At 33.7% G+C, this 13,821-nt stretch overlaps 1 protein-coding gene across 1 annotated transcript in view; it reads right to left on the reverse strand.

The window, feature by feature from the left end:
* Nucleotides 1-730: 730 nt before the first annotated feature.
* LOC144441133 (inactive phospholipase C-like protein 2) overlaps nucleotides 731-13,821 on the reverse strand; it is a 98,745-nt gene continuing 85,654 nt past the window's right edge. Inside the window, exons 17-29 of the mRNA XM_078130666.1 lie at nucleotides 13,165-13,344; nucleotides 12,536-12,643; nucleotides 11,519-11,643; nucleotides 10,536-10,620; nucleotides 10,106-10,252; nucleotides 9,040-9,137; nucleotides 8,131-8,232; nucleotides 4,042-4,230; nucleotides 3,518-3,586; nucleotides 3,042-3,131; nucleotides 2,110-2,166; nucleotides 1,492-1,587; nucleotides 731-1,066 (exon numbers count right to left, since the gene is read on the reverse strand). Coding sequence (XP_077986792.1) covers nucleotides 1,010-1,066; nucleotides 1,492-1,587; nucleotides 2,110-2,166; nucleotides 3,042-3,131; nucleotides 3,518-3,586; nucleotides 4,042-4,230; nucleotides 8,131-8,232; nucleotides 9,040-9,137; nucleotides 10,106-10,252; nucleotides 10,536-10,620; nucleotides 11,519-11,643; nucleotides 12,536-12,643; nucleotides 13,165-13,344 — 1,403 coding nt within the window. The 3' untranslated portion in view covers nucleotides 731-1,009. The remainder of the gene's footprint in view (nucleotides 1,067-1,491; nucleotides 1,588-2,109; nucleotides 2,167-3,041; nucleotides 3,132-3,517; nucleotides 3,587-4,041; nucleotides 4,231-8,130; nucleotides 8,233-9,039; nucleotides 9,138-10,105; nucleotides 10,253-10,535; nucleotides 10,621-11,518; nucleotides 11,644-12,535; nucleotides 12,644-13,164; nucleotides 13,345-13,821) is intronic.

The following is a 13,821-nucleotide window of genomic DNA, read 5'->3' on the forward strand; positions in this document are numbered from 1 at the left end:
ACATGCCAATGTATTCAAGGTTTAATTACAATGTTAGTTTACATTGGGTATATGTCTTTGTATACTACAAGATCTCAGTACGCTTCATCTGTACTTCTCATAAAACTTCAACTGGAAACACTTCTTTTCCTTTACTGACAATAGTGGCTACACCATAACAAGTTGAATGCTTTCACAGATGTCTTCCTCCAATTAGGTTACAACTTGCTTTGGGTGCTACATGTTCTGCATTTCTGTATTACAGCTTAACTGGGTACTCATTGCACTACAGATGGACAGGGTAGTTTTGAAGTGCTGCACTACACATGGACAGGATAGTTTTGTAGTGTTGTATTATAAGGTAGTTGTGAAGTGCTGCTGAACAATGTGGTTCTGTAGTTCTGAAGTGCTGCTGGACAGGGTAGTTCTGTAGTGCTGTATTACAGCTGGACAGGGTAGTTCTGCAGTAGTGTATTACAGCTGGACTGTAGTTTTGTATTATAGCTGGACAGGGTAGTTCTGTAGTGCTGTATTACAACTGGACAGTGTAGTTCTGCAGTACTGTGTTACAGCTGGACAGGGTAGTTCTGTAGTGCTGTATTACAACTGGACAGTGTAGTTCTGCAGTGCTGTATTACAGCTGGACAGGGTAGTTCTGTAGTGCTGTATTACAGATTGGCAGAATACTTAGGCAGTGTTCTATTATAGTTCTACTGAGTTGTATTGCAGGTGGACTCAGTCTGGCTTCTTAGGCAGTGTTCTATTATAGCTGGACAGTTCTGCAGGGCTGTACTCTAGATTAGCAGGATAGTTCTTAATGTCTGTATTACAGCTGCCCAGGCAGGTTCTACAGGGCTGTATCATAGCTAGACAAAATATTTCTGTATTTCGACATGCTAGTTCAAGGCTGTAATACAGATATACAGGGTAGTTCTACAGGGCTGTATTGGGACTATTGCATAGAATTTCTACTTTACGACTACAATGACACTATTGCACTGTCAGCAAGAGTTTAGGGGGAATACAATCATCATACAGTAGTAGGTATTGGTTTGACCAGACCTAATGCACTCGCTGCTTCTGAAATCTGAAACAGAAAAAAAGATTGTATAATTCAATGTTTGCTTCATGTAGCACTTAGATTCATTTGATAGACCTTGGACATTACATTTCAAAGTGGTCATATGGATGAGAATTGGGTATTTATTTTGTATTTTTAATCTATGAAACAATTTTATCATGACTTCATACTTGAAAAATCAATCATTTGATGTCATTTGCTTTTTCATCATGATTGGCTCTGCAATTGTCTTCACTGAAGTAGGGAGGGCTATTTTTGTGTTTCCCCCTGGATCTGCAGACTGCATGGGCTGGACACAAACACGAAGTAAAAACCGACATATGGGTATATAAGTGATGCGCACACTGACCAGGAACAATTCTTTATTTATTTTTTGGCCTACATTTTAAAGAAAAACAAAAAGTAGGAATTTGAAGTATTTTTTGACATACCTGTTTCATGCAGTCTTCACTCTCCTTCTTTGATTTACCCAGTAAATCTGCCTGACCTTTAAGAACACGGATATTCCAGGCAAAACTCTCAAGTGCCTACAACAATACAATTATAGAATAAACATCTTAGGAGGAGTATCAAATAATGGGGATATCCTGAAAAAATGTCTGAAAATATCAAAATGATATATAAACATAATGGTTGGTATACACACAGATACAAACTATATCTTTTGAGAGATGAAAGTTTGAAGAGGCCACCGTGTTCTGAATTTTAACTTGACAAATTAACGATCATAAACAAAAACCACAGAAGTTCAATGGCATACACATAGGTAAACACTATATAATAGTGTTCAGAGATAGACATTTGTAGTGGTCACCATCATGTTCTGAATTTTTAATCTTGAAAAATTTGCTATGATAAAAAGTGAAACAGCTGTACACACAGATACAAACTATATTTTTGAGAGATAATGTTGAAAGTAGCCACTCAGAAACAAATGGCAGTGATGGGGCAACCTGCAGATTCCAAGCCGGTCACTCTAACCATTTGCCCATCATGACTCCACAAGTTCTAAGTAGCTAGTGAAGTATTAAAGATCAACTCTCACTTACCTTGGTAACCTTTCTACCTTTTAAACCTTCCTTGGCACAGAGTGTGTTCAGATCCTCCTGCATGTAAGTGATTCAAATAGAACAAAATTTTAGAATCCTAACCACTTATGTTACATCAGTCGTTACCCTTGTTTTTCCTCACAAAATATTCCATTTATAATTATGGTATATGTGCAAATGTTCAGTCTAAGTTCATTGTGGTGTTCTCTCTCACCGTACACTCATGAGTGAGGCATCATTTCAAAACATCAAATTGCATGTTACATAATGTATTATCATTGTTAAAGATGGTAATCTAGATAAATAAATAAATAAATATAATATATATATATATATATATATATATATATATATATATATATATATATATATATATATATATATATATATATATATATATATATATATATATATATATATATATATATATATATATATATATATATATATATATATATATATATATAACTCGGTGAGTATCAATCTGCTATAAGACAGTGCTCTATACCGCAGTGGCAGAGCATAATAGTTTTGGTAGTACTGGAACTCTTTCTTGGGTGTAACTCGGAGTTTCACGCATATTGCGATCATCAGACACTCTGATGCGTAATAGCTTTGGTAGTACTGGAACTCTTTCTTGGGTGTAACTCGGAGTTTCACGCATATTGCGATCATCAGTGTCTGATGATCGCAATATGCGTGAAACTCCGAGTTACACCCAAGAAAGAGTTCCAGTACTACCAAAACTATATATATATATATATATATATATATATATATATATATATATATATATATATATATATATATATATATATATATATATATATATATATATATATATATATATATATATATATATATATATATATATATATATATATATATATATATATATATATATATATATATATAAATAAATGCAAACTTACATGCCAATCGAGTCCATTCCTTTGACACTGTAGGAGTCCCGAGATAATGGCATCAGCCTTCATAATTAAACCCTTACTCTCATTAACCATCTGCAAAGACAATTTTACAACATATCTCAAATTAAAATATCTGTGAAAATGTGTCACATGTTCAGAGAAGTTTTGCATATGTGTATGTATGTATGTATGTGTGTGTGTGTGTGTGTGTGTGTGTGTGTGTATGTATGTATGTATGTATGTGTATGTATGTATGTGTGTGTGTGTGTGTGTGTATGTATGTATGTGTGTGTGTGTGTGTGTGTGTGTATGTATGTATGTGTGTGTGTGTGTGTGTGTGTGTGTGTGTGTGTGCGTTATTTCCTAGAGTAGTGTTCCACTTTAACAAAGTGTATCATGTCCTTGGTCTTGCTAGCTTTGTTAAGTATTCCTAATTTTTTAATCACTTATGAATAAAACTTATCAAGATGTGACTGTACCTGTTCAAATGCTACCAGAGCTTTCTTTAACATGTCAGGTACATTGCCTTCAGCTTGAAGTTCTGGAAACTATCAAATAGAGCAAACAACATTCAAATATTACTTTCAAATAAATGAGTTCAGTACAAATATCATAATAAACATTCCTCTAAAAATAAACAACAAATGGGATTTGTAAATCTATAGCACACAAAAAGTTATAACTAGAATCTTTTAAAATTATGAAAAACATTTGAGGTATAAAAACATTTTTTTTTATACATGGTGAGCAATATTCTTTTAAAATTATGAAAAACATTTGAGGTATAAAAACATTTTTTTTTATACATGGTGAGCAATATAGACAAAAATTCATTTGTTCTTCCATTTAAAAATGGCTGATAAATTATGCATCGAGTTTAGCCAATAAGAGAATGTCAAGCACCATGGCAACAAGAAATACCATTTTTAAACAACTCACACATAAATTTACAACAAAGGAATGAGGATTAAGTGTTGCGATGACAACACTTCAAAATACAAACCTGTTCTTTCATTTCTAACAAAAGTATTAAATTATCTGTTGAGCTTGTCTGTAGACGTGTTGCTAAAACTCGAATACATTGTTTGATGTTAGCAATGGATGCCAAACCACAGGTTTCTTTGAATTTGGTTAGCGCTGTTTGAACACTGTCTCTCAAATCAGTGGCTTCTCTCAGTGGTTGAACCGCTGCCTATAAACAAATGGTCAAAGATATAAATTACAAAATCAAAACATCATTAATATTATCAAATTTTAAGTAAAAGATATAATATCATAAAAAATATATAATAAAAATCTACAAAAGTCCTTACATTTTCATTTTAAATTAGACTTTTCTGGAATTTTTGCAAAATATTATAATGTGAGAGTGTCTTTTTTTAAAGTTTACTTTTCTTGGTTGGCTGTTCATTTCAATGATACATTGCATTAATTGACTGTTTTGGGATAATAAATGTGTACTATTCTATTTATTGTATTATATCCTATTATAACATATTGTATTGTATTGTAACATCATATTGTATTGTTTCATATTGTGTTGTGTTGTGTTGTACTGTAGTGCAGTATATCTTATCTTATCTTATCATATCATATCATATCATATCATATATCATATCATATCATATCACATCACATCACATCACATCACATCACATCATATCTTTTCACATCACATCACATCATATCATATCGTATCGTATCATATCATACCACATCATATCATATCATATCATTCACTAATGCAATCACTGTAAACCATTACATTCAGTATCCAGAGTTTAATCATATGAAGCTAACCAGTCATTTTTCATAAGTTTATATCTCCTATATTACTATGGTTACGTAACAATTCATATTTCTTATGAACATTTTTATAGCACATAATATTTATAACATCAATACATGTATTCATAAATCAAATGACAATAATTAAATATTTTTCGTCTGACGCCTTTTTTTTCTATTTTGAGCAAAATTCAAAAAGGTCATCTTTTATGTTAGTTTTTACAATCTTTTAATAATTGACTTTCTATTTAATTCTTATTGTGATATTGAGAACAATTTTTCAAATGTGATAGATAATGTGAAATACATATTAACTGAGATTTTTTAAAAAGAGCCTGCATTTCTTTGTTTATCTGGAATGTAGAGAAACATTGATTATAACCAGAATTGAAAAGGTCAGCTTGAAAGAAAAACGGCAAGCCTGTAACTGATATGACTGTCGCCAGATTCCTAACAGGTAGGGTTTCTGTTTTAACATTAACAAGCATTTGGAGAGATCGAGTAGTTTTGACCTGACTGCATCTCAAATTTGTTACAATATAGCCGTTAATGGATTTTAACTCTAGGTAGAATGGATAATAGAATCATGCAAAGATAGACAATGCCTGAAGGTTAACACTTACAAACACACACACACACAGAAGAAGGTAGATATAGATGTGTTTTTGATATACACTGACTTGTGTATTATGTCCTTAAAAAGTGTTGTGAGATAGTTTATTCGTAACATTCCTGAAAGATAGAGAAGTGTACACTGGTATTTGACAGCTTTTGTTCCTACTTTTACAAATGTAATGGTTTTTTTGACTCCACTAGTGTACTATGTCCTTAAAAACTGTTGTGAGATAGTCCTGAAAGATAGTGTACACTGGTATTTCACAGTTTTTGTTCCTACTTTTAAATGTGTTTTTGGCTTTCCTATTATACTATATCGTTAAAAACTGTTGTTAGTTTTATTTCATCAATGTTTATATTGATACCGACATGACTTGTGAGTATATTACAATCATATGTTCCTAAAATTCTAGACGGATAGTGTACACTGTATTTTGTGGTGTTTTTTTGTAGCTTATCACATCATCTGTAACTATGGAAACCTTTTCCTAAAATTCCTAACAGATAGATGTCTATTGTATGATTTTTGTAGCTACTTCAACATATCACATACTCAGTAACTATGGAAACCGTTTCTAAAATTCATGAATGAAAGGGATCCTTGATGCCACTTCACCATATTGCTATTAAAGATAGTGGTAGCAAACTAACACTATCATTTTACTCAATCAGTCGAACCCATCAAACCTTCAAGCACTATATAAGTATCTTCTGAAACAAATCTTGATGGTTTTCCTCATTTTCTATAAATGAATATGAAATTATTGCTTATATCATTCAGGCCTTCATCAAGTTTGCTTTTGCTTTTTAAAAAACTTTTTTTTCACAAAACTTTATGTCCACCCCAGTTTTATTTCAATTTTTTCCCTCGAGTATGAAAGTGAATGCAGTAGTAATATTATTTTACTATGCCCTGATAGAAACTGTTCTTTTAGTATGTTCTGAAAGAACTGTTCTTTCACGTGCATTGATGTTCATCCCAGTTTTATTCTTTTTTGTTAATGTTTACTTTTCAAAAGCCTGCCAGTGAGAGTGATCATCTCATTCTATTTTTATTCATAGTAGTAAATGAAATGAAAACAGTGCTGGTATCATTAAATTCTTACATCTACATCCATTGATGTTTTAGGAAATTTCTTTCACAAGCCTTCATGTTTGCAGTGTTATTTCACTTTTCACCCATGTATGAAAATTAAAGCAATATTGATGCTTTCAAGCCTTTTTCAAATACGTGTTTGATATTTTAAGACCTTTTCTTTCACTAGCCAGATGTTTGTCATAGTTTAATCTTTTTTTTTACTTTGGTTCATTTTTTTTTTCAATAAATTCAGGTCTTTACATTTTATTTCTATGTTCTACTGGTATTCTGTACTTGATGTGTTTTTGCTTCATATCTGTTTTGTACATTTTACTGTCATGGTAAAATTTCAATCAAAAGCTCACAAAAGTGCATTGTTAAAGATTCCAGCAATTTTTGTACTCATTTCCTCAAGAATTCTTTCTGTTTCACTCTAATCTAGAGTATGAAAATAAAAATCATTGCTGATCTCTGGCAAAAGTTTTGTTTAGCTAATAGTATTTCTTGGTACAAAATGAAGTTAGATTTTGAACATTGCTAATATTGCAAGAACATTCTCATATTAAAAACCCACGATTCAATTCCAGGCTTTTGTATTCACGATTGAATTTAGCATTATTCTTTTGTTTTGGACCAACCTTTTCTATTTCTCCTCAACCATTCTAAACAACCAAAATTTACACTTAAAAAGCAACATTACCCTTTAGTCACAATTTTTTTCACTTTTTGTCCTGTCCAATTTTTTTACTGTTTTTTAAACTCTTGATCCTCTTGTGCATAAAAGATGGAAGAGATATCCTTCAAACGTCATACAAATGTTTATATTTTGATAATATTTGTCAAATATTTATTTTCATCCTCATTTTTACTATTTTCGAGGCACTATATTATATATCAGCCCAATTACCACAATTCCATCACTGGTAAGCCATCCCAAAGATATAAAATCTGGTTGGATTATTACAATCATTTTATACCAAAAATTCACTATTACTAAAGACAACTCTTAGATGCGGGACACCATATTCTAACTACAAGGGGGTGGGTGGGCTTTGAATTTACACCCCCCCCCCCCCCCCCCCCCCATGGTAAGAGTGGAAAGAGACAAACTATTCCTTGACAATTCAAGATGAAGGAACACTTAAACATAGCAACATACTGTGATATCAGAATACAGTATTGATTCTTCAAGTTTCACCTACGACAGCTGTGATTCTAGCAGTATGTTTTTCATTATAACTGACAACTGTCTGGTCATATTTTGAATGTCAAATTATAGGAACCATTACAGCATTTTGTGGATTGGAGACTAAATATCATGAACAGACAAAAACTTTGAACAGTTTGTTTTAATAAAGTTCCAAAATTTTAGCAATAAATGATATTTTCGTTCAGATACTACTCATAGGGTTACCACTGTACAATCAGTAATGATGTAATTTATTTCCTCTCCTGCCATAGTGGGCGTTCATTTTTATTTCACCAGATTGAGAAACATAGAAATAATTCAGTATGGCTGCCTTTACATTAAAAGTTTCATCATGCCATTTTTATTTAAAGTCAGCAACTTGTACATCGATACTTTTTCTTTGAAATAACAAGTTGTCTTACCTTAAATGTTTCATCAATACATTTAATGCCAACTACTCTTAGATTGGTATATTCTCTTTGACGTCTGGACTTCTTCACTGACATACCCCTTTTTGTTGGTTTCTGAACACAAAAATATACAAAAGTCAAAATCACAATATTTAATCTTCAAAAATATTTACAAGGTAGACTGCCTCGGGGGCCATTTCCCTGAAAATCTAAGTTCTAAAATCTCTGTAAACACGCAAAAGGTATTTCTAGCCCTTTTGAACTATAGAAAGACATTTTGGGGTTCACTTTCTTGTTTGCCAGGATATCGACATTCATGCACAGTTTGCAGCGTTTGACGGCCATATTGGATTTTTTTTTAAAACTTAAAATCTCATAGGCTGCCCTATAAGATAATGATGTGTCAGGCAAAGAGTATGCAGAATGTTCAGAAGATTTTACGTCAAGCCAGAGGATGAAATATAGCTACAGTATAAGTAAGAATTTGTTGGCAAAACAATGCCCTCTTTCAGGAGAAATGGTTTTCTTTGTACTCCTTTCTATTCCTAGTACAGGGAAATTGAATATGCCTTAGCGTTTTACTCATGGGACATGTTTTTAACATAAACACAGACACAATTAAACTCTAGAGACACCACCCACGGTAGGATCTCCCTTACAGAACCACAGTGATAAGCATTGCTATTCTTTTACAGTGCAGTAGAAACAGACTTCTGCTGAAAACATCACACATGGACTTGTTGATTTCAACTGTTTACTTTCCAACTTGTCTACTTCTACATCCAAACACTTCTACTATAATTGTTTACTTTGCATTTCAAGTTGTCTGGGTGTGTGTAAACAAAATATCAAGTCACATGAGAAAAATGCCAAGGCAACTTCAGTTTCCCAGTAGAAAGTGAGATATTTTGATAGACTTACGCCTCCTCCTCTCCTGTTGGTAATAGCTATATGTACAAACAAGGAAGCATTGCCTAAGGCTTCTCCAGTATTAGATAGAAGTCTAATATGTCTGTATCCTGTTGAAAGACGTGGGAGAAAATACAATTACAGGAACGTATTCCATTATCACTTAAGGCAATGCAAATAACACAAAGTTGAAAAATTTTGTGAGGAAAATTTAATTATAACACGCTGATACATTTAAGAAATGAAATTATGATAAATCTTGTACTGCCCACACATCACTACCCACACACACATATAATGTTGATATACTGCTTTAGTAGTGTTCTTTACACTGAATATAACTACATATACATATCAATACAAATATTGGATTTTGGAACATTTCAAAATTAGTGGGTCTGCCATCTGGGTCATAAATATTTTAATTCTGCAATGGTACTGTCCAATGATTGGACATGAATGACTCACCTGGTTGAAGGCATTCAAATGGAATTGTGTACTGTCCAATGATTGGACATGAATGACTCACCTGGTTGAAGGCATTCAAATGGAATTGTGTACTGTCCAATGATTGGACATGAATGACTCACCTGGTTGAAGGCATTCAAATGGAATTGTGTACTGTCCAATGATTGGACATGAATGACTCACCTGGTTGAAGGCATTCAAATGGAATTGTGTACTGTCCAATGATTGGACATGAATGACTCACCTGGTTGAAGGCATTCAAATGGAATTGTGTACTGTCCAATGATTGGACATGAATGACTCACCTGGTTGAAGGCATTCAAATGGAATTGTGTACTGTCCAATGATTGGACATGAATGACTCACCTGGTTGAAGGCATTCAAATGGAATTGTGTACTGTCCAATGATTGGACATGAATGACTCACCTGGTTGAAGGCATTCAAATGGAATGGTGTACTGTCCAATGATTGGACATGAATGACTCACCTGGTTGAAGGCATTCAAATGGAATTGTGTACTGTCCAATGATTGGACATGAATGACTCACCTGGTTGAAGGCATTCAAATGGAATTGTGTACTGTCCAATGATTGGACATGAATGACTCACCTGGTTGAAGGCATTCAAATGGAATTGTGTACTGTCCAATGAATTCATCACCAATATAATCATCGTCCAATACAACAAACCGTACCAAAGCTAAATCAGGCAGATTGACGGTGAATTCAAAACTTTCATCAAAGAGTGGATTGTAGCCTGTTTTGAAGACACAAAAACACTGAGGTTAAAAAATAATAGTTTTGAAATAAAAGAAGTCATCATATGATGTGAGTGTATGATATTTCAAAAGCTGGGATGGGTATTACAGATAAAAGCTACAAGTATGAAAACAATTGTCAGTTTGAACAAACTCATGTCTTAGATATAATATCTGGGGAAATTAAGTATTTACTTAGCTATGACTATGACCTTTGACCTTTGACCCCTATCCACATACTACTGATATTGAAGATATCCTGGAAAGAAACCGAATACTTACCATTATGGGGAACTGATTTGGTCCTTTCTTCTGCACAGTCAGCAGGAATTCCAAAGATTTCCATGGAAACATAGGGGTCTATTACCTGATTGAATATATTAATATACAGTTGTATAAAATAGGGATATTGAGATAGTCAGATGTACATATAGACTAATATAGGGGGTCTATGTCAATTCTATGTTGATACACATATAGTGGCTAGTTATACCTGATTGAATTAGAACTGTATACATTATACATACATAGGGGGTCCAATACCAATTTGTATACATTATACATACATAGGGGGTCCAATACCAATTTGTATACATTATACATACATAGGGGGTCCAATACCAATTTGTATACATTATACATACATAGGGGGTCCAATACCAATTTGTATACATTATACATACATAGGGGGTCCAATACCAATTTGTATACATTATACATACATAGGGGGTCCAATACCAATTTGTATACATTATACATACATAGGGGGTCCAATACCAATTTGTATACATTATACATACATAGGGGGTCCAATACCAATTTGTATACATCAGATACACATTTCCTCCATGAAATGAAAATTCATGAAAACTGCAATTCTCAAAATCAGTAGGTGTCTGTTTGCAGTTTATAACAAGTAAAGTGTGATTGCTTTCTAAACGTCAAGATTTGACATAATAAATACAACAAATTTATGTTGAATTGATGTAGTTATAAATAAACCAATTACCTGTGGAATTGCTACAAGGTAGCTATTCAAAAGCTTGTTTGCATGTTACAATTTTAACTAATGGAACCAATGTGATGTTGAATTGATATACCATAGCTATAATTTCACCAATTGGATGTTAACTACAGCTATATTGATACATTTAGCTATAATTAAACCAATCAGATGTTGAATTGATACATTGTAACTATAATTAAACCAATCAGATGTTTGTATTGATACATTGTAACTATATCTTAACCAATTAGACACTTACATCTCCCTTTGCTCCTGATCCCTTTGGTTTAGGAAATTGTTGTCCACTAATAATTTTGATATGCAGTATTTGTGGCGAAACGCCTGGTATTATCTCTTTGGTATTTGCACTGAAAAATGCAATTTCTGTACAAAGAGAGAACAATAAGAGAGATTAAAATTGATTTCTTGAACCTCAGGTAAGATAGCAAGCAGAATTTACAACGGGTGGGGGGGGGGGGGGTAAGGTAAACATAGGTTGGTTAATTTTTTCACAGCCCTACCCCCTCCTGAGCACTATCAAACAATTTTGCAGGCCCTGCACACCATCAGAATTCTCAAGAAACCCCCCCCCCCCCCCCCCCCCCCGGCAATTATTTTGGGGGGGGGGGGTACTATGACAGCGGCAATCAAGGTTTCAGCTTACTAAGATAGACACAGACTATTACTTTTGTTGTTCGATGTGGTAGATTACACAAGTAGAAGAAGAGTGACGTGCCTTTGTTATTACCCACAGGTTATCACTCTGTGATCAAGATAGTGTAAATACTGGAAGACTGCAAAATGTAAATGGAATGATCACTGAAGTCATAAGAAATACGCTAAAAGCTCTGTGAGCGTATTTCATGGTCAACGTCATCTAGCATAATGAGTGTTATCTTAATCTGACCCCTATTTATATGTAGAGTAGGTCTTTATATTTATTTATTTATTTATTTATTAACCATCCAAACAGGTATTGCCCAATAACAGGAGGAAAGTTCAGTGTTAATGCAGGAGGAAACCGGAGTACCCGGGGAAAACCTGTGTTGTTCGGTAGAGTCAAACTGAACGACACTCTTCTTACTTACAGCATGGTAAATTTAATCAAACCCAGCCGATACCAGGCGGGTTCGGACCCAGGCTGCAGAGGTAAGCGGCATACGAGCTAACCGATTGGCCACCGACGTCAAAAACTACTTGGCCAATTACTTTGATATGTCATGGGCATGTTACCCATACAGTTTAGTTGTGAGATTTTTTACCAGAAAAACTTTACCTTCTCTCATTACAGCTGGTTTCAGTACATAGCCACAACAACCATTTTGCTTGAACCGACCTTCATACAAGTCCATCATTAAACCTGGAGTTTGGTAATTTTGAGTGACTGTCAAAACAACACAAATCAAATTGAAAAGATCAGTTTTTTCCCATTCAAATATAGTCAAGTGTTACAGTACTATCTATGACGGACTACAAATTGAAATCAATGCACACAGACCTGTTGACTTGCCATCATGATGATAGACAACAATATCAGATTAGGAATAGAATCTGAGCATCAAAACAGTTATCAGGATACACAAAGACTTGGTCTCAAAGAAAAGAACATCAATATCAATGAATCTTTCAGTGTAGTACACACACACAAACATATACATACACACACACACTGTGACACACATACTGTTACACATACACACATCCGTGCATGCATACACACACACAGACACAGACATACACATACACACACAAAAAAAAACACACACACACAGACACACACAGACACACACACACATAAATAAATAAACACACACACACACACACACACACACACACACACACACACACACACACACACTATGATACACATCAATATATGCTATGACTAAAGGTTATATTAATTACCTATTTGGCAACCACTATTCCAAAGGTCTTGTGGATTATAATTGCTGGAATCAACTCGTATGGCATTTGGATAAATTCGTGTAAAGAATCTTTTGGTATGGTTAACAAACTCTTCTGGACAGAGGTTTGCAAATTTACTTGCAACACCTTCACTTAGTGAACTTATCTCCCAGAATTTCTCTGCAAAATCATGGGAAAGTATGGATTAAATGATACATCACATAGAGACATTGACAGTGTATGAAAATAATTTCCAAAAGTTTCCCAGAAGTAAATATTGAAAATAGAAGGATAAATACTGTAAATTAAAAAATGCAAAGATAAGTAGTGACTAAAATGTCTTCTTGTACATGAACACAATATACTAGACTGGTAATTTGTGAAAATTAGTCTTTGGGAACTAGCTGAAGACTGAAAAATTACAAAATTTATAGTATACCAACATAGGAGAGACAGAGAATGTAGCAGAGAGTACATAATTCTATATACTGTAGTTGTGTATTTTTTGGCACTGGATTTATTTTAGCTGAATATGTGCAAACACTTTTTCCATGGAAACAAGTCATGCTGATTTATGTGACAAGTTGTCATATTTCTGTATTCAGCTGTAGTGAAAGGTGTCAACAATGGTTTCATTGAATACTGTGGGCCAACCAC

The sequence above is a fragment of the Glandiceps talaboti genome, chromosome 10, assembly GCF_964340395.1.
Source record: "Glandiceps talaboti chromosome 10, keGlaTala1.1, whole genome shotgun sequence".
Taxonomy (NCBI): domain Eukaryota; kingdom Metazoa; phylum Hemichordata; class Enteropneusta; family Spengelidae; genus Glandiceps; species Glandiceps talaboti.